The sequence below is a fragment of the Piliocolobus tephrosceles genome, chromosome 6 (assembly GCF_002776525.5).
Source record: "Piliocolobus tephrosceles isolate RC106 chromosome 6, ASM277652v3, whole genome shotgun sequence".
NCBI classification, from domain to species: domain Eukaryota; kingdom Metazoa; phylum Chordata; class Mammalia; order Primates; family Cercopithecidae; genus Piliocolobus; species Piliocolobus tephrosceles.
The window spans coordinates 136706025-136724971 of record NC_045439.1 but is presented as its reverse complement, the minus strand read 5'-3'; the positions used below and the strand labels follow the sequence as shown (position 1 = coordinate 136724971).

General features: G+C 45.7%; 1 protein-coding gene across 3 annotated transcripts in view; it reads left to right on the top strand.

Moving 5' to 3' along the window:
• SLCO3A1 (solute carrier organic anion transporter family member 3A1) overlaps positions 1-18947 on the top strand; it is a 315736-nt gene that overhangs the window by 250851 nt on the left and 45938 nt on the right. For all 3 annotated transcript variants that reach the window (XM_023220849.2, XM_023220848.2, XM_023220847.2), the window contains exons 4-5: positions 126-389; positions 16489-16653. In XM_023220849.2, the coding sequence (XP_023076617.1) occupies positions 126-389; positions 16489-16653 (429 nt within the window). The remainder of the gene's footprint in view (positions 1-125; positions 390-16488; positions 16654-18947) is intronic.

The following is an 18947-nucleotide window of genomic DNA, read 5'->3' as shown; positions in this document are numbered from 1 at the left end:
CGTTCGCAACCCCAGGTCATTTCTAGAGCCCTTGCCCTCTCTATTCAACTGAGTCAGATTCTCAGCAAAATCCCCAGTGGTGCAGCCTTCTTTTCTCCACTAAGCTGTGCTCTTTCCATTTGCAGGTAACCTGGACATCACTCCGGATGACCCCCGCTGGATCGGAGCCTGGTGGGGTGGCTTTCTGCTCTGCGGTGCCTTACTCTTCTTCTCTTCCCTCTTGATGTTTGGGTTTCCACAGTCCCTGCCCCCGCACTCAGACCCCGCCATGGAAAGCGAGCAGGCCATGCTCCCCGAAAGAGAATACGAGAGGCCCAAGCCCAGCAACGGGGTCCTGAGGCACCCCCTGGAGCCAGACAGCAGTGCCTCCTGTTTCCAGCAGCTGAGAGGTAAAGGTGGCCTCATCTGCCTCTGCTCAGAACAGTAGGGGGATTGGGATGGGGGTGATGAGTGAAGGGGTGGCACCCAGGACTGGGGTGCTTGGGGACTTGGTGGAGGCAGAATAATACTGGCTTGCATGGCTGGCCTCTACCAGCCAGGTGGTTAACTTATTCCTGAGAAGTAAATAACCTGACTTGCTTAATAAAAACAAAAATGAAGTAGCTACTATTTGTTAAAGGGACCCAGTGGTTAATATAGGACCTGACATTTAATAAACGTAAATGTCTTTAGAAGGAAGCAAAATATTCTGTGGAGCTTTTTTGAATTCTTTCAGGCCACCTATAAGCCCCTGGAAGCAATAAAGGACTTTTGAAGTTGGCTTCCTTTGCCTGATAACAGCATTCTTTAAAAGCCACCTCCAGCCTGGCGCGGTGGCTCACGCCTATAATCCCAGCCCTTTGGGAAGCCAAGGCAGGTGGATCACTTGAGGTCAGGAGTTTGAGACTAGCCTGGCCACCATGGTGAAACCCCATCTCTACTAAAATACAAAAATTAGCCGGGCTTGGTGGCATGTGCCTGTAATCCCAGCTACTCAGGAGGCTGAGGCAGGAGAATCAGTTGATCCTGGGTTCAAGCTCACCAGAGGTTGCAGTGAGCCTAGATTGCACCACTGCACTCCAGCCTGGGTGACAGCGAGACTCCATCTCTAAATAAATAAATAAATAAATAAATACATAAATACATAAATAAATATAAATAAATAAAGCCAACTCCAAAGTACATTTCTGTAGATTCACTTTGTCCTTTCATTGCCTCCACTAAAGATGAGAGATGTTTTCCTGAAGAAAGAAATATTAACCCAGTCTTAATGACACAGTCACACTTTAGAATGCAGCAAAGCTCTTGCTATCATTTTTTAAAGAAAAATGTGCAACTTTTCTGAAAAAATGGTGAAGCACAAACAATGATGCAGAATGAGAATGAGAGCCCCCCCCCCCCCCAAGTTGTTTCCATCTTCAGCACAATCCTTTAAAGATGAGGAAAATGACGAGGAGCTGAATGTAGCCTGGCAGTCTCAGAAACTGCTCAGCGACCATCAGGCGAGGTATGTGTGGGGTTCCTTAATGCACACGACTCCTTACTCAGGTCCCCTGAAGTCCTGCTGGATTTTAGAAATGAGTGGGCTCATGCAACGAGGAGCAAGGTCAGGCACTACTTCCCAGGGAAGCTGGGATGCAGAAGGGAGATGGTCGGTCCCCTCTGTGCAGAAATGAGGCACTCAGCCAGATCAGACTTCAGCAGTGGCAGATGCAGTCCTCCTGTGCTTTAGACATTTCCTAGCAGTCAAAGTCTGTTTACTGAACTTCTGTGTAACAATGTGTGCCTTCTATGGAGATGCTAGACATTCGTGGAGAGAAGCTTGAACTGCTTTGTGCTCAGCCCCCTGTTCTGTTCCTCACCAGCCCTGCAATCATTAACTCCCCCCTGCTTCTTTTCCACGAGTGTAAAACTGTAATAACACAATTCCTCACTGCCAGTGCTGTCTCGAAAATGAAAGCACTGCTACAGAAGACTATCTGTTAGTCGTACCTGTTAGTCCATGAGGAATCTGAAGAACTTGTGTTATTTCTGAAGAAAGACAATTTTAATATCCTAATGTTATGTCTGGCCCCATGTTCCACAATGGTTTCTACCAATGCTGTAATTTGGAATCGTCCATAAAATTTAAGAAGTTCCAGAATGCATTGGTAGATGAGAAGGCCAGCCAATCTGTGTCCTCTAAGGTTGCCTTGGTTTGGAATGCCCCCGTCCCCATGCATGTGTGCTTAATAAAATAGGCTCACTTCCAGCAGCCCTCAGGCAAGGAAGGTGCCTGCGACTCCCCTAGTAGCAGGAGAGTGATGCCTGCGACTCCCCTAATAGAATAGCCATCCATAGAAAGTGTCCTGGTAACTAGACCCCTAGGAATAAATTGGGCAGGTATGAGAGTGTGGCTTTCAAAGGACATCCTGGCCCTGGGCGACTACAGCATTTCCAAGTCGCTCCCCATCTCAGGATAATGACCCTGTTTTCCCAAGGGCTCTGATTGTAAAAGCTGCACTAGTAATCACTTATCTTTCATCTCTGGGAATAAAAAGATGAAAAAGATATAATGGTGCCATCAGAGAACTCACCATCCCACATAGGATCAGGCCTGTAAGTCAGCAAAGGCAGCCCAGTGTTTTGAGAACCGCAATAACAAGCAATACAGGTGGTTACAGAAATGCAGCAAGGAGACAGAGAGAAGCCCACCGCTCCTGGGCCATGAGTTGCAGGTGAAGGAAGGGTCAGCAGCAGAGCTGAGCCGAGTCTTGAGGCCTACCATGGCCTCTTGCTCGTTAACTCATTTGTTTTATCCATTGGTAGTTACTGAGACTCTTCTAGATGCTGAGCACAGCCTAGACTAAAGCGATTTATATTCTGGAACTTATATTCTCCTAGGTTGCAATAGGCAAGGTCAAAGCAATGACAAGGTAAGCAAGCACTCTGGGTGAGCTGCCGTTGAGCTGACAAGTACACAGTCAGGTAGACGAGTCTGGGACCTGCGAGGCCATATTGATTACAAATTGTAATCTGTATACACACAGGCTTCGCTTCTGATGGTTAATGATTTTAATTTAGAATTAACAATTCCCTGAAGCAATTGGTCCATAATGGACTAACATGATGTCCCAACAGGAAAGGAAGAAAGTGTTTCTACAAGACTCCTTAAGAGCCAAAATACAGTGAAGTGAGCTATTATGCTAATAAACACATTTTGTACATGCCAGTGCATGAAGTGGGGCCACAGTCATTTACATGATTTATTTCTCCATGTGAGACACATGCTTTTGCTATATGAGCTTTTCCACCAAAAGCACCGTGCAGTGCTCCCTGGCATTCCAAAACCCTTCATCCAGTTTGCATCCTGGGAAACCCACACTTCAAATGCAGTGCTATACATGCAGTGTGTTACACATTTGTGGATTTAAATAAGCTGAACAGCATTGCATGTATACATAGAGTTGACATTGCTCCTAAAACCTCCATGTTGTAATTTCTCATCCATTTTGTCTGAGCTTGCAAATGGGTTTCTGAGCCATCAATCTGTGTCCCCTGCTGTGCTCTGCAGACAGCAAAGGCCCCTGAGAAGAGCTGGCATTGCGCCAAGAAGAGCCCTTCCAGCCCCTCTTCTCTGTGACTTAGAGAGTCTTCCCCTGCTCCTGGGAGAAAATGGGGCTCTCTGCTTTGAGGCAGACCCACCTGGGTTAAAACCTAGCTCAGTTACTTCTTTTTTTTTTTCTTTTGAGGCGGAGTCTCGCTCTGTCGCCCAGGCTGGAGTGCAGTGGCCAGATCTCAGCTCACTGCAAGCTCCGCCTTCCCGGTTCACGCCATTCTCCTGCCTCAGCCTCCCGAGTAGCTGGGACTACAGGCGTCCGGCTAATTTTTTATGTGTTTAGTAGAGATGTGGTTTCACCGTGTTAGTCAGGATGGTCTCGATCTCCGGACCTCGTGATCTGCCCGTCTCGGCCTCCCAAAGTGCTGGGATTACAGACTTGAGCCACCACACCCGGCCTGCTCAGTCACTTCTTAATCATGCAGGCTTGGCCACATCACTTAACTCCTCTCAGCTTTCACATGTAGTGTCTGGTTTAGTCTTTACCAAAACTGTGTAAGGTCAGTATCACTGTCTATTCCTGTCTATAGATGAGGAAACCAAGCTCTGGTGATATGGGGGTTAGAGTCTGTGGTTCGATTTTCAGAGCATTCCCCTAAAAAAAGCAGGCTTCAGAGGTCTGCTTCCAACAGTCAGACATCAACTGGGTTTGCAACCCTTATCCAAAGCTGAGAGACGGAAAGCCCAGAGTCTTGCTCCAGGTCAGCCTGGAAGTCCCCATCTTATAGCAACAGCCCCATAACCATCTTACCATGCAGAAAGCAGATGAACAAATACTTGGGTTTGTTACACTCCAGTATCTCCCCGATGTGGGGGCCTACCAAGCCAAGGCACATTTTTACTTCTCAGCTGTGCCACCAAATAACTTTTCCTTTAAGACGTGGCTCTGGCTCTGCTCCTCCCTGATCTTGCATTTTGGATGGCCTGTTTTTTACACATCTCACGTTCATCCTCTTGTGTCCTCTCCTCCCCTTTCCCACTTGGTAAGCCGCGTGTGTGGACAAGGCTGCACCTAGTATGCTGAATCTAGCAAATGCTCAGAGTTTGCAGAATTGCTTGTAAGAGGCTATACCTGGAGGGAAGAAGTTCAGGGACTGTAATAGACAAATGTACAGTATCACCATCAGATAGTATATTAAATATCACCTCCACAGTTTTGTGCTTCATTGTAAGTTGTCTCCGGCGTCTCTTGCCCTGAGAGGCCTTGATGGACGTGACAAGGGTCTCTTCTGCAGACGCATGTCCATGTGCCTTCTCCCTCCAGCTATGTACATTTCCTGGAATGCATCAGGCAGTCTCTTGTTTGCTGCTATTTCTCCCTGGAATGCCCTTCTTTCTTCAGTTCACTTCTGGGCTGGACTCTGTTCTTACCTCCCCAGGAAGCCCCCCAAAGCCCCTCTGTGTACATGCCCCTGTGTACCCAGTGCTGGGTTAGCTGCGTTCCTCTGAGGTCTCCGGAATCCCTGCAGAGCACCTGTGAACACTTTACCATGGCAGTCTCTCTGTTTGTCTGTGTCTGCCCAAAGATGATGCGTTTTCCAGGGATGAAGCTGTAGTTCATCTGTTCATTTCCAATGCACAGAACAGTGCATAGCATGTAGGTGATACTGGTTGAATGAAGTAATAAGTGAATACTTTCTTGCCAGCCTGCATGTATGTATAGACGTGGACACATGCACAAATAGCAGGTAATGATTTTTTTGTGCACTGTTATATTTCATCCCTGTACCTTAGGAGGCATTGGTACCATTTACCAATAAGGAAAGTGAGGCTTGTAGATAGAAAGGAAAGGCATTTGAACCCGGGCAAAGGCTCCAGTGTCTGTTTTTTTAACCATGGCATTATGCTGCCACTTCTGACAGTAAAGGGACACTCTCTTAAAGAATAAGTGGCGTCAGCAGGTGCTAACTGACTTCTTAGCAGAGTGTACTAAAACTCCAGCTGCTGGCTGCAACAGCACAGATGTACCCTAAAATGATGGGTCTTTCAGACACAGCTGCAGCCTAAGAGGAAGGGAAGAACCAACTCCCTGCCAGCACTGGCCTGTCCTGACCCTCTGCCAGGTTTTCTAGCTGGGATGAGTGTAATCGCACCAGAGGTTTAAAATCCAAAGGGAGAGTCCTGCCTTTGATCACTGAAAGAGCAGGGCAATCAAAAGCTGAGCACTCTTGTCTCTGAGTGCTTCACACTGACTGCCAAGTGGTCTCTTCCTGTCCCAGAAAAGATAGCAGGTGCCAGCTGAGTAGGCAGGGCTGGGGCCTCAGGCTCAGAGTCTTTAAAGCCACCACCCAAATCTAGGAGATGAGTTATGATTTCCAGAGCTCTTGCATCGGCCTCCCATTTGTGCCCCCACAGGTGGCTGATGGGGTGGTTATGTTACTGACCTCTGTCCTGATCCCTGAGTGATGTTAAACCAGGTACTCAGATTCCCGTGGCTGGGCTGGACCTAGTTTTCCAGACTCCATAATCCTGTGCTCTTTCCCCTGTTTCCTGTAAGGGTTCACTAAATTGTTCATAAACTGCTGAAAGAAAAGAAAGGGAATCAGGCTGGGGCCCATGTAACAAAGCCCTTCCTGTGTCTGAGAAACTTACACTTCTGCAGCCTGCTCCCCCTCCAAAAGAGGCCATCCAGAACCCAAGCTCTAGAGAAGGTTCACCTTTTGAGGAGCTGAGATCCTCCTGTTAGTCCATGTTACCTCCCCTCCCCTCCAGCAATGCAGTCCATCATGGAGTTCAGCCAGTTTTGCCACCCAAATCTCTTCCAGCCTGCTCTTGATCTCTGTCGATCTGAGGGTCCTTGTTAACATTTACAAGGTAACACTCCACACTCCAGCATGCCCTGGGCCCTCCAGGCTGTTGTCCACCCTGTGATCTTTTCAGAACACATCTGATTGAGTTGCTGCCTCTTGCTTTAAGGGATGGAGGCAAAGTCCTTCCATGATCACTGAGTCCCTCCAAACCCTTCTCATGCCAGTCATGCCCTGTTCCCTCCACGCCCACCTCACTGGCCTCTTTTTAGTTCTCCTTATACCCCAGGCTCCTTTCCTCCTAGGACTCTGCATTTGTTCCCTCTACTGGAATTCTGATTTCATCTTCAGACATCAACTCATGTGTCATTACTTAGGAACATCTTCCTGACCCGGTGGTACCTCTTCCAAGGCACATCATAATTTTCCTTTATGTGTGTGAATAATTTTCCTTTATTCACTTACTCTGTACGTTTCATGAAAGCAGGGACTGCAGTTGTTTTTGCTCATGTCCTGGTACACAGCAGAGGCTCAGTGCCTGCTATTTGTTAGGGGAGGGAGTAAATGGATTGCTGTTTTCCCTAAAGCTCCCCTGTCTCCTACTTCCCACTCAGGGTTTTGGCCTGTGTTTGACCAATCCACGGACGTAGACTTGGCAAGAGCTTCAGGTGTTCTGAGTGCCACGACCGGCCCACACGTGACTACCTGTGTTGGAGAGGATCTGCTCCTGGCACCCTTGCTGCTGAATGGTAGAGGATGTGCCAGCCCTGGAGCCAAAACTGACTTGCCCTGGGGACTTTGGGCTTCATGTTCTCACTTACCCATCTTCTGGCAGGTGCTTTACATCTTGGTCAGGGAGCACATTCACCCCACCCCACCACTGTGCTTCTCACAGTTCAGCAGGAGCCACAGATTTGCCTGGCCACAGGACCCAGCTCATGCCTCTCCATAGCTCATGCCTGGCCACAGGACCCACCTCATGCTTCTGCATCTTGGCCTCCTTCATCCATTACCATCTAGCTGTCAGTTTCTGCTACATTTTTCTTAATTAAAACCCTGTGCCTTTCAGCATAATGTTATGAGGAACCTGGTGATCTGAGAGTCCTTGTTCTGCCAGCTAACCAGCTGAGCATTTTTTTAAAATCATGCACTGTGTCCTCAGAACCATGTTCTTCCTGTGTGTGGATTTCCCGTTAAACTTTTTCTTTCCTGATTCCATGGTGAAGGAGACCATCTGCCCTCCCAAATGCTTGGAATCCTGTGCCAGGCTGTGATTTACATTCTGCCATGTCACAGGAGTTGTTTTTATAGGTCCCTACAGACCAGACTGGTCACTGGCTTAAGTTCTCATCAATATTGATTAATAGGGGACCTGCTGTGGACAGCACGGGAGGGATAGGTCCATACATAAGCTACAGCTGCACTTCTCAAGTTATTTCAGCAAAGCTCCTGAGACAAACCATGTGAGGGTGCCTAGCATGATGCCTGGCACTTTGTTGATATTCCTGGAGCGTGTGTTGAGTGAAAGAATGAAGGAAGTAATTAGAAGGCAGCGTTTCCCAAATAGGGTCCCTTGAGATGCTCAGGGAAAAACAAATCAGCAGCAGCAATAACAGAAGGCTGGGGAAATGGTTAGATGGCCAAATAACTTTGGGAACCTGTGCGCTGTTTGACCCTCTCTGAGATTCATACTCCTCAGACATGTGACTCGGAACTGTTTTATTCACATTAACTCTGTGGCCACTTGGCTAATGCTTCCAGAATACAGGGTAGAAAGTGGAAAGGCTGACAGGAGGTTCAAATGGATGAACTGAGGACCAGAGAGAGGGGACTTGGAGATACTAGCTTAAAGACTGTAGCATTTCACCCCAATCTGGAAGGATGAGCAGGATCCCCGTGGATGGAGAGAGAAGAACTTTGGGATGGGGGACAGGGATAAGCAGAGACACATGGATAGGAATGCCCAAGACATTGCTGGGAGCTAGACGTCTGGTTTTAGAAAAGGTCATGCTAGGAGGCAGACTAGGGGCCGCTTCCTCACCCAGCAGTTCCTGGTATCTGAAGCTGCTCATGGAGGCTTTCATGAAATTATGAATGAGTTACTGAAAGCCTTAGCATTGCCCTTCTGAAGTATCTGGACTTTATCTGAGGAGCCCTTGTTTCCAGCCAGGAGTTTGAGTCGGCACCTGTGGAGTTTCTTGAACCACCCTGTGTGTGGGCCACAGCCCAGGAATTCTGATTCCATGGGTAGAGAAGAGGTCCAAGCATCTGAATGTTTTCAAAGCCCCCTAGATGATTCTATGTGAATTCCCAATTGCAAATGAATGCCAGAAGCAACGGGGGTTCGTTGAGTGGCCTCCTCTGGTGGCCAACAGGTCAGAGCTGGTCCTCCTGCATTTGTACAGGCACGGGACATGTAATGGCAGGGGACTCACTCAACGAATAAGCTTGGGACACTGTAGACACTGTGATCCTCGTGGAGATTCATAAGTGATATATTAGCACATGAAGGCTCTGAGAAGGCCTGCTGTAAACTCAACACTTGAGGCAATAACATCAGGAACTCTAGGCTTAAAGATGGGCATTTATGTCCATTGGGTATTTCACCCCCACTGTTTCTTTGTGAATGTCAGTATTTCTCTTTCCAGACTTTCCAGGGTGAATGCCCCCATTGTTAGAATTTTCATGAATATCAGTCAGCCTTGCTGCCACAGAGGTGGGCCACCAGTCTCTCAGAGAAGGTTCTTAGGGGCTGGCCAGGAGCAGTGAAAGCGGCTGTTTGCTTACAAAAAGACTATTCCCTTAGTCTTTTTCTCTCTGCTGCCTCTGACCTGGAAAGACACCATGTCGAGTCTGAATAAAACGATGCTACCTCCCAGGCTCCTTTCTTCATCTCTGTGATCCTGAGTGGAGCCTGCGCTTTTCTGACTTCACACTCAGGAGGGACAGAAATGACTGGGGTGACGCCAACTTGGAGCTGCATCTTGCAGGAAGCTAACTGGGCCTCTGCAGACACTTGCTTCGTGCTTTAAACTGTCTAATGGGTAGCCACACGATTCTTTTTCTCTTGGGCCTTCTTGGTGGGGTTATGAAGCGTTGGTGACTTTAAAGGAATCAATAGAATTGATGGGGGAGTTATCCCAGCCAGCCCGCACCCAGCCAACATTGGGATTTCATTCTAAACGCTCATTTCTGGTGCTGATCATTTCTTATTTGTTCACTCAAGCCACGAGCTTTTCTGTGCAAAGTTAGCACTACTCTGTGCCTCTTACCTCCAGAGGATGGTCAAAAGGAAACCCGGTAGCTGCTTCTCTCAAACCTGCAATGAGAAGGTGCTAGGAAGCGCTCCCCTGGGGTCCTCAATAGCCCAGGGCAGAGGTTAGGAGGCAGCTTCATCCAAATCAGTGAAACCTGGAGCCAGAGGCTGCCCCATCTGGGGCCAGTGTGTGGCAGGCACTTGCTTTTAGAAGACTCCCAGACGCTGCAGGCCTCCTCTCCCTCCTGGGCTTTCCTCCACCCCTATGCAAGGGAATGGCTTAGATACCTCCAGAGTTGACAGTGTAAATGAGGAAGAGACTGACATTCTGGATTTCTGGCCCCATAGGCCAGGAGTTTGAGTCAGCATCACTTATGGAGTTTCTTGAACCATCCTTTGTGTGGGCCACAGCCCAGGAATTCTGATTCTGTGGGTAAAGAAGGGGTCCAAGCATCTGGATGTTTTCAAAGCCCCCTAGATGATTCTATGTGAACTCCCAATTGCACATGAATGCCAGAAGCCATGGGGGTTCTTTGACCTCCTCTGGGGGCAACAGGTCAGAACTGGTCCTCCTGCATCTGTGCAGGCAGGTGACATGTATTGGCAGGAGACTGACTTACCAAATAAGCTCACCCTGACTGTAGAAGCAAGGGTCTAAATGTGTTTCCACCCGGACAGTGAACCTGTGGAATGTCACTAATGGTTTGTTCATAAGTTTGTTTCTGTTGCCTCAAAGTTTCTTAAGAGGCTGTAACAGTTAACCCTTCAAAGCTCTGCGATTCATTCATTCATTTTTACATTTATTTATTAGATTCTTTAAGACACCTTGAGTTTGTTAAGCGTCTGCTCTTACTGGGCGTGGTGTTCATATCTAATGACAGAGCTGATCCATCCTTGCTCCCAGGTGGCTTCTGGCTTGTGAGAAGAGAAGGACTCGGGCAAGGGCATCCAGTGGGGGGCTTAAGCCTGCACGGGGCACATCAGCAACCAACATGGTGGTTGCTAAACTTTGATGCTGTTCCATGACACTATTTTTCCTAGGAGTCACCCCACCTTGGATTCACACCTGTACTTCCATCACAGTATTTTTCTACATCTTTATTATTTCTTCCTCTTTCCCTTTTAAGTTATGATTTGAAGACTATCATTTATTTCATCTAAGCTCTCCGTGCCTCTCTGTTCTCTCTTTCCTGTGGGTCTCATTTGTTGGGAAGCTCCTCATGGCAACTCAACATTCAGAAAAACAACTTTTATAGATTCAGGTCCCCACAAAATACCTGAATGTTAAGAATGTGGACTTTGGAGCTCAGGCTGACCTTAGTTCAAATCCACTCTCCCTTACCTCCCAGCTCTGCATTCTTGGGCAAGGTGGAATTTACAGCCTCTCAATGAAGCCTTGGTTTTCTCATGTCAGGAATGATGATGTTGAGATGACCTGCTATTGTAACGGTTGTGAGAATTAAATGAAAAGCCCTTAGCACAGTGCCCCATCAAACACTGGTAACCCAAAAAGCATTGGCTACCATTGTAATTACTGAGCAGTTGCGTGCATTAGCTTCATCTCCCCTTCTTGGGAGCCCTGACAGTGGTGTGTTGACAGCAATGTTATCAAAGGAAAAGAAAGTCAAGGCCAACTTCAGTAGAGAGATTAAAAGCAGAAATACACCGAGAGTCCAGCAGATACACTGAGCCCCACAGTAACCACTGCCTGGGGCAACTTCAGTTCCAGGGAATTGGACATGGAAAGCAAGGCCATGGACAAGTACATTGTTTCCTGACCTGTCCTGCTGCCTGGCCTTCTGGAGGTGGGAACTCTTCTCGACCGCAGAGATGGCCCGGGAACTAAGCCCAGCCCACCTTCTCCATGGCTGTGGCTGCCCCACCCCATGCTCTTTCCCTTCTCTGCTAGCTCACCAAGCGGCACGCACAGATACATCTGCAGCAAACCGTGTATCCCCATGGCTTCGAGGAACACTACACATGACAAGGAGCCTCAGGGTTTCCTCCCTGACTTAACCATGAATCACTTCATTTATATGAATTATGATTCGTACTGAGCTCACACCCGTGTGCCGGAGACACTGGGCCACATGCTTTACACACTTGGGTCTCATTTCATCTTTATAGCAGTCTGTGGGATGGAGTTCTGTGCTCCAGTCACTTCCACATCTACTAAAGCCTTGAAGCCAGAATTCAAATCTCCATTACCTGACTCCTTAGACCAGGTTCTTAGCCATTATTTTATACAACCTCATTCAGCAAAACCTTTTCTACAGTACGAGCCTCCTCTTTCAGCTCTATAATTCTTTCTTCCTTTTATTAATATTTCTCCCTTCCTCTCTTTCCTAGTTCTCTTCCCACAAAAAAGAAAAAGGACTAAGTCCCAGATACATCCCCGAATGCCAGATCTGATCATTTTCCCCAACCTAAGTAGAAATTTTTTATTATTATTATTGCTATTACTATCAGCATTTCTTAGAATTAAGCTGCACCTTTGACTACCAGGAGTAGCCTGCATGCTTAATCTTCAAACCAGGAGCAGCTCAGAAGCCAGACCAGAATAGCATACTGGTTACAAGCACATGCCATGGCAGCAGGTACTAGGGTTTGAGTTTCTGCTGTGCTGCTCTAACCATGGGACCCCTCTCTGCCTCAGTTTTTTCATCTGTAAATGGGGGATTTAATAGTCCCAAGATCACAGGTTTGATGTGAGCAGATATGTAAGCATTTAGAACTGCATTTTTGCACAAAGGAAATGCTCTGTCAACATTAGTTTTCATGACTCCTCTAAAATCTGCCTTTCTCCATCCTGAAGGACCTATAAGTTTCCAAGAACCCTTAATCCTACAGGAATCTCTTTTGAAGACTAGTAGTAGAAAACCTGTTTTCCCTAGAGACCGCTCTCCTGCCGCTCTTTCCAATTTTGTTCATCTTGCTGGTGACAGTACCAGGCTCCTAATGAGAGTTGAAAAGGTTTCTCTAACTGGTGAGGCTGCATAATTCAAGCCAGCCTACCTCCCACCTCCAGCTCCCAAGTTCTGAGGCTAAATCGGTAGGTGGGGGGTACCTGGCTAAGAGAGTCTGTAGATGTTTAATGGCCTGGTATGGCCTTGGTTCACCAGTTTCTGTTTGCCTGGGTCACCCCATTAGCTGCTGCCTCCTTAAAAAGTCAGAATTTCATAGGCTTAACAATCTATTTGAATGAAAAAGCTTGAAACACAGGGTTGGCCCTAGGACCAAGCTAATTAATAGCCCTTCTAAAACTGGGGTTTTGGAAGGTAGGCTGGGGTTTTGAAAAGCAATCATCTTTTGAGGGTACTACAAGTGATTGCAACAAAACTGGAGATGGGAGGAAGAACCTGGAAGGAAATAGCGAACCCAAGAGGAAACTGTCATTTCTGGAGGCAGATTGCCTTGGTAGAGGGGGAAAAATAAAAGATTGTTCTTCATGCAAGTAAGGCCCACTGAGGCTTCTTCAAGTCAAACGATTCAGTCAGATCATTCTCAAACCTAATGATTTTTCACATCTAATTTAAGGAGAAATTAGTTATTAGATATTAAGACAAAAGCAAGCAGACTCCTATCTTGACAAGGAATCCTTCCCACTGAAGTGGAATTATCTCCAGAATAATTAAATTGCTTGCTGAAATATAAAAGTATTCCATTAACCGGAGTTGCCTTCATTGAACAGTGCCTTCCTCATTGCCAAACAAATCATGGTGACTCTGAACAAGGACAGGGAGATACCAGGACCTAAATAGATAATGTGATCAAACTGAAATCATCATCAGTGTCATTTCTGAGCCACAGAGCAAAGTTGCTAATCAGCAAATGCTGGAGGTATCAGCCCAGCAGCAGTTTTACTTGTGATCAAGCGAGGCTGTGATGCTTTATTCTTCAGGATTCCTAGACTCTGAAGATTCTGGACCCTAATGAAAGAAAATGAAGGCTACAGTGAAAGCATGGCAGAGGATCATTTTCCTGGAATGTCCCCAACCTGCCTATTTGACATTGGCAATGTTTCCAGAATTTAGATATCTTTAGTCCAAAAGAGCACTGTGATGCAGAAATGGCGTTATTACTTGTCAAAACATATAAACCGCCAGGACATTCAAATGTATTCATTACAAGGAGGCACTGTTATAACCTGATGTGATCCATACTGTTCTCACTACATTGTGAAACTTATTGTTCTGTGGCATGTCCAACAGGTCTCTTGCCATGGGTACACTACACCATCACAGCGTGCCACACACTATAGCAAATCAACTTTCACTCATGAGTAGTGATTTATGAGGATAGAGTTTTAACATCCAAGGGGCTTCTGTACGTGAAGATAAATGCTTACCTCACTGTCCTCTGTTTAAGCCCAATGAATTCATCTGTATTTGTTGAACAATCCGCATATTTAAATAATTCACAGTCAGGATTCCTCTAAATATTTGTACCATAGTTTAAACATAATGTGGATTTAACACAGGAAAATTTCCCAACATTTACATATAGGTGTTATAAAGGTAAACACTTCTAAACATTTATTTGAAGTGATATTTCTAAAAATTCAGATGATGGTAAATGTTTTAAACCCTGTAAAAATAGACAAAACACACACATAAAGGCCAGTACACTTAAAATCAAGGAGGGTATAAGTGTATTAATACCATGGACTTAAAGTTGTTTTCTTATTATCTTTATTCTTATTCATACCCTTTTAAAAGTGTTATTTTTATTTGTGCATTGATTTAATCAGAGAGTTGCCTCCTAAGGTTTCAGGAATTTTACAAGGAACCACCACAGAACAGCCAAGGCCACCAGCTCTGGTTATCATCTAGTTATGACATAGAATTCGGTTGCTCAGGCTTTGCCAATTCCAAGCTTTTGGTCATCTGACTCAGTCCATTTGCATAACTAAGTTCTTTGTGTTATGTCAAAGAACACTTAGATGCCTATCTTCTATGTAGATTTTCATTCTTGAAACTTGATACCATTCCTAGAAATGATAAATTCTAAGTTTTGTATATCTGCCAGTTCTTGACTTATTGAGCTTGTCTCTTAACATTAAAAACTTATGCATCCCCTATTATTATTTTATTCTAATTAGTTGGGCCGTTTAGAGGTTTCATCTCCTAGGAGCTGAGATTGAGCCTGTATAATTAGCTCGCTTCTTTAGGACAGCTGGCTAATTCTTCACCTTGGAATGCAGTGTGAGACTCCCTGCCCACCTGTTTATTTTGCATGCCACCACGGCACTGATCAGTCTTTCCTAGATGTGGTGTAGTACCTGCTTCCTCTGGGACTCTGTGTTTTATCTGTTCTGTTTGCATAGGTGGAAACAAGTAAACTGCATGTCAGATATTCCACACTTTATGATCGCAGCAGCACAGACTTCCCCTAACTAGTTTCTGGGATACTACCTCTATAATTTTTGCCTTATTTGCATTCCACCTGAACCATTATGCACCTAGGACTTCTCTTTAAATAACTTTAAATCTACTTACTTTTTGTAACCTAGCAGTGTCTTAAGCCGTAACAGCCATGAAACCACACATTAGATGTATCAGCTGTATTTCAGCTTTGTTGTAAGGACACATTAAATCATGGCACAAATATTGAAATGACAGGGTTGTCCTGGTGCCCCAGAGCTCTCTTGCACACTGCCAGGATACATCATACCATAATTTAGGAGACTTGGCTGAAGACCACATGCCAACGATTCTGATTGCCGGGAATATCCAAATAATGTGCTTGTTTTCGAAGGATTTTTAAAAAACGAATCTCCTATTTTAAAAGCACCAATATAAGGGGAAGTCTTAGTGGCGTATGAAACCACATGCTTTAAAAAAAATAAAGAAAGAAAGAATGAAATACAAGACCTCAACAATTCCTGCTTTCCGGCTCTGTCATTATTTAAAGTGGTACATGAACCTCAGAGCACTTTTGCCCATCATCAGCTCTCATAGAAGCCCTGAGCACCTGGACTGAGTGGGAGGCTTCTTCTAGGGTAGACTGGGTGATGAGAATAGACCCCCTTAGGGAGAAGGGAACACATTCAGCAAAGATCTACAGGAAGAACATTCTTGTATAGGGAGGACCCCCAAGGACAAAGACCTGGGTGGGGTGGACCTGGGTGCAGGCGAGAAATAGCAAGAGCCACTGGGGCTGGACTGGAGGGTGGGAAGAGGAAGGGCCAGGGGGTGTGATCAGATCACTGAGGGGTAGACCTCAGGCCATGGCACAGCGTATGGATTTTGACCATTCCAGGGTTTTGAGAAGGAAACTGATTTGAGCTGATCTCACTGACTGCTACCCAGGGAATGATTATATTGGATCAAGAGTGAAAACTAAGACCCCAGTTGGATGGCTCTGGTGGTCTTCAAGTGAGAGCTGATGGAAACTTTTGCCAGAGAGGTAGCCATGAAGATGGCAAGAAGGGGTTTGATTAGGCATGTACACATTTTGGAGAGCACAAGAATTTCATATCTTTCTTGAAACTGTTAAGTATATTTTCTTAACACACACATATATATAGATCCATCAACAGGTATATTGACATATACTTAAATATATTGATATTTATAATTTATTTTATACACACACCCACCTTCTGAGATTGCTTTAAAAATTTTGTAATGTGTCTAGTGAGCTGTAAGAAAAGTCCTGGTATAGTCTCTCCTGTTTTAGTACATAGTAATTGGCATCATGTCAGTATATACTTTGAAGCCAGAGATTGCACAATCATGGATGATTTATAGGGTGTAGATTTTGGCCTGAGCAACTGGGTGCCTCTGGATGCTGTTTGCTGAAATGGACAAGAGCGGGCCAAGAGGGGCCTCAGGAGCAGGAGGCTATACGATGGGAGCACAAGGTGTGACCTTGACCCTGAATGTCTGCCTTCTCTCTCCCTGCAGTGATCCCAAAGGTCACCAAGCACCTGCTCTCAAACCCTGTGTTCACCTGCATCATCCTGGCCGCCTGCATGGAGATTGCAGTGGTGGCTGGCTTCGCTGCCTTCTTGGGGAAGTACCTGGAGCAGCAGTTTAACCTCACCACCTCTTCTGCCAACCAGCTGCTTGGTGAGTGTGTCTTCAGGCGCCCTGAGAGGGTCGGGGGAGGGTGTCCTATGTTTACGGCACTAAGAATTTACTGAGCCCTGCTGAAGAACCCCACTCTGCTCTGGGCCTACAGCAACAAGATAGATGTGGCCTCTGTGCACAAGGAATTTAAAGTGTACTCAGAGTAAGATTTGCCTGCCTGGAGCAATTGCTAAAAGCACATGATAATGAAGAGTGAAAATATAAAATGTACATTTGAGAGGCCAGTAAGTTGACAGATGGGTGTGAAATGGGAAATTAGGGGAAGATATGATGAAGAAGGATAAATCTGGAAAGGTTAGCAGATTTTAGCCACATAAAGAAAGAATATTCTTGGCAGCATGAAACTCATAGTTAACACATGCAGAGCTTGGAAGCCATACACTACCCTACTCTTCCCTGTGCCCACAGCAGACATAACTAATGGATCATGACACTCCTTCTCCCCAAGGTCAGGCATGGCTTTACAGTTCTTTAAATCGTAGACTACAGGTTTCTAGTGCCAATTGTTCGGAGTTGACATACTAAAGAAAACCAATTTGCACTCATGAGAAGCAGTGTTGTTTAGGCAGGGTAGGGAATGTGGTCCTACAGCATGTCTTAGTTTGCTTTTTGTTTTGTGACAGTATATCATCCTTTACTTCAAATGACAGGAAGCTGCATTTGTTGAGTTAATCAGCTGAGATGTTGATCAGTAGTGGACACAACAGCAACAGAGACATAGCAGTTAAACGAGAGGGAAGACTCAACAATGGCTCTCAGGTTTCTGGCTTGGAGAGCTTGTGGTACCATTTGTAAAAACTGGAAATAACAAAGAAGAATCAGATCCGTGCAAAGTTTCTAGTTCAGACCTGAAGCTGTTGAGTGTGACATGCCCATAGCATATCTAAGTGATGTCCAGTATTTAGCCGGGGGCTCAGGAGGGGTCTCTGGGATGATAATCTGTGTTATAGGTAGTAGTGGAGATTCAGTTGCCTCAGTAAATGGATGGTAGTTGAAGACATTGGAGTGGAATTTATGTAGGAAAAATGTATAGAGTTAGAAAAAGATAGGTGAAACCCCAACCTGAAGAAATAGAGGAATCTGCAGAGAAATTTAAGCAACAGCATCCAAAAGAAATGTAGAGAATGTGGATCATGGAAGTCAAGGGTGAGATGATTCCAAGAAGAAAGCAGCCATCTGCAATGTGAGCAGTCAAGCAAGGTGAGGGCCCAAATGTCCCAGTTGGCTTTAATGATGAGGATGGCTTGCAGCCTGTGTCAGGGCTGTGTTCCTGAAGTGGCAGTGGTGGCACCTGTTCTGTGGTGTGGAGAGCAGCCCATGAGAGGGAAGGAGTAGACAGTGAGCACGGGACTTAGCCAGGGGAGAAAGGAGAGAAGACATGGCCTGTGGCATGTGTTGGAGTTGAGGGAGAGAGTGGTGACTATGTGGTTGCTGGGACAGGAAAGACTTGAGCAGGTTTCTCAGTGGAGGGAAAGGAGCCCACAGCTGGGGATTTGCAGGAGAGAGAGTGAATATTCTTACTTTATGTGACTGATTAAAACCTGCTAACCTTTCAAGATTTATCCTTCTTCATCATAGAAGAGTTTGCATGGAACTCCCTTTACAGAGGAGTTCACCTGTTCTCCTGAAAGAGCAGAGGGAGGGACATGTGATGGAAACTACTAAGAATGTGGTGATACGGCCAGGCGTGGGGGCAGCTACAGCTCCACAGACTTCATCTTCTCTGTAAAGTAGGAGTCAGATTGTCTGCTGAGAGGAAAGGGAAGGTGATGTTTTCTGATCTTCCCCTTTAAAATCTCCTGTCATGTCACAAGATGACCAAGAAACAAACACAAAGGTGCTAACCATCATGAGTCATCAGAGAAATGTACATTGGAACCACAGTGAGATGCTGCTAAACGTCCACCAGACTGATAGCACCAAGTATTGGGGAGGATGTGGAGCCACTGGAACTCTCATACTCGGCCAGTGGGAATGCAAATTGGTGCCACCACTTTGGAAAACTCTTTGGCTGTGCCTAAGAAAGCTAACCATATGTCTATGCCGTGACCTATCAGTTCCATTTCTGGTCATCTATCCAACAGAAATAAGTGTTTGTGTTCACTTATTTACGTAGCACATGTAATAATGTCCAGAGCTGTTTTATGCATAATAGACCCAAACTTGAAACAACCCAAATGTCCATAAACAGTAAAAATTGATAAATTATAGAATATTCTATGGCAAACTATTACACAGAATGAGAAAGAAAGAACTTTGATACATGCCTCAAT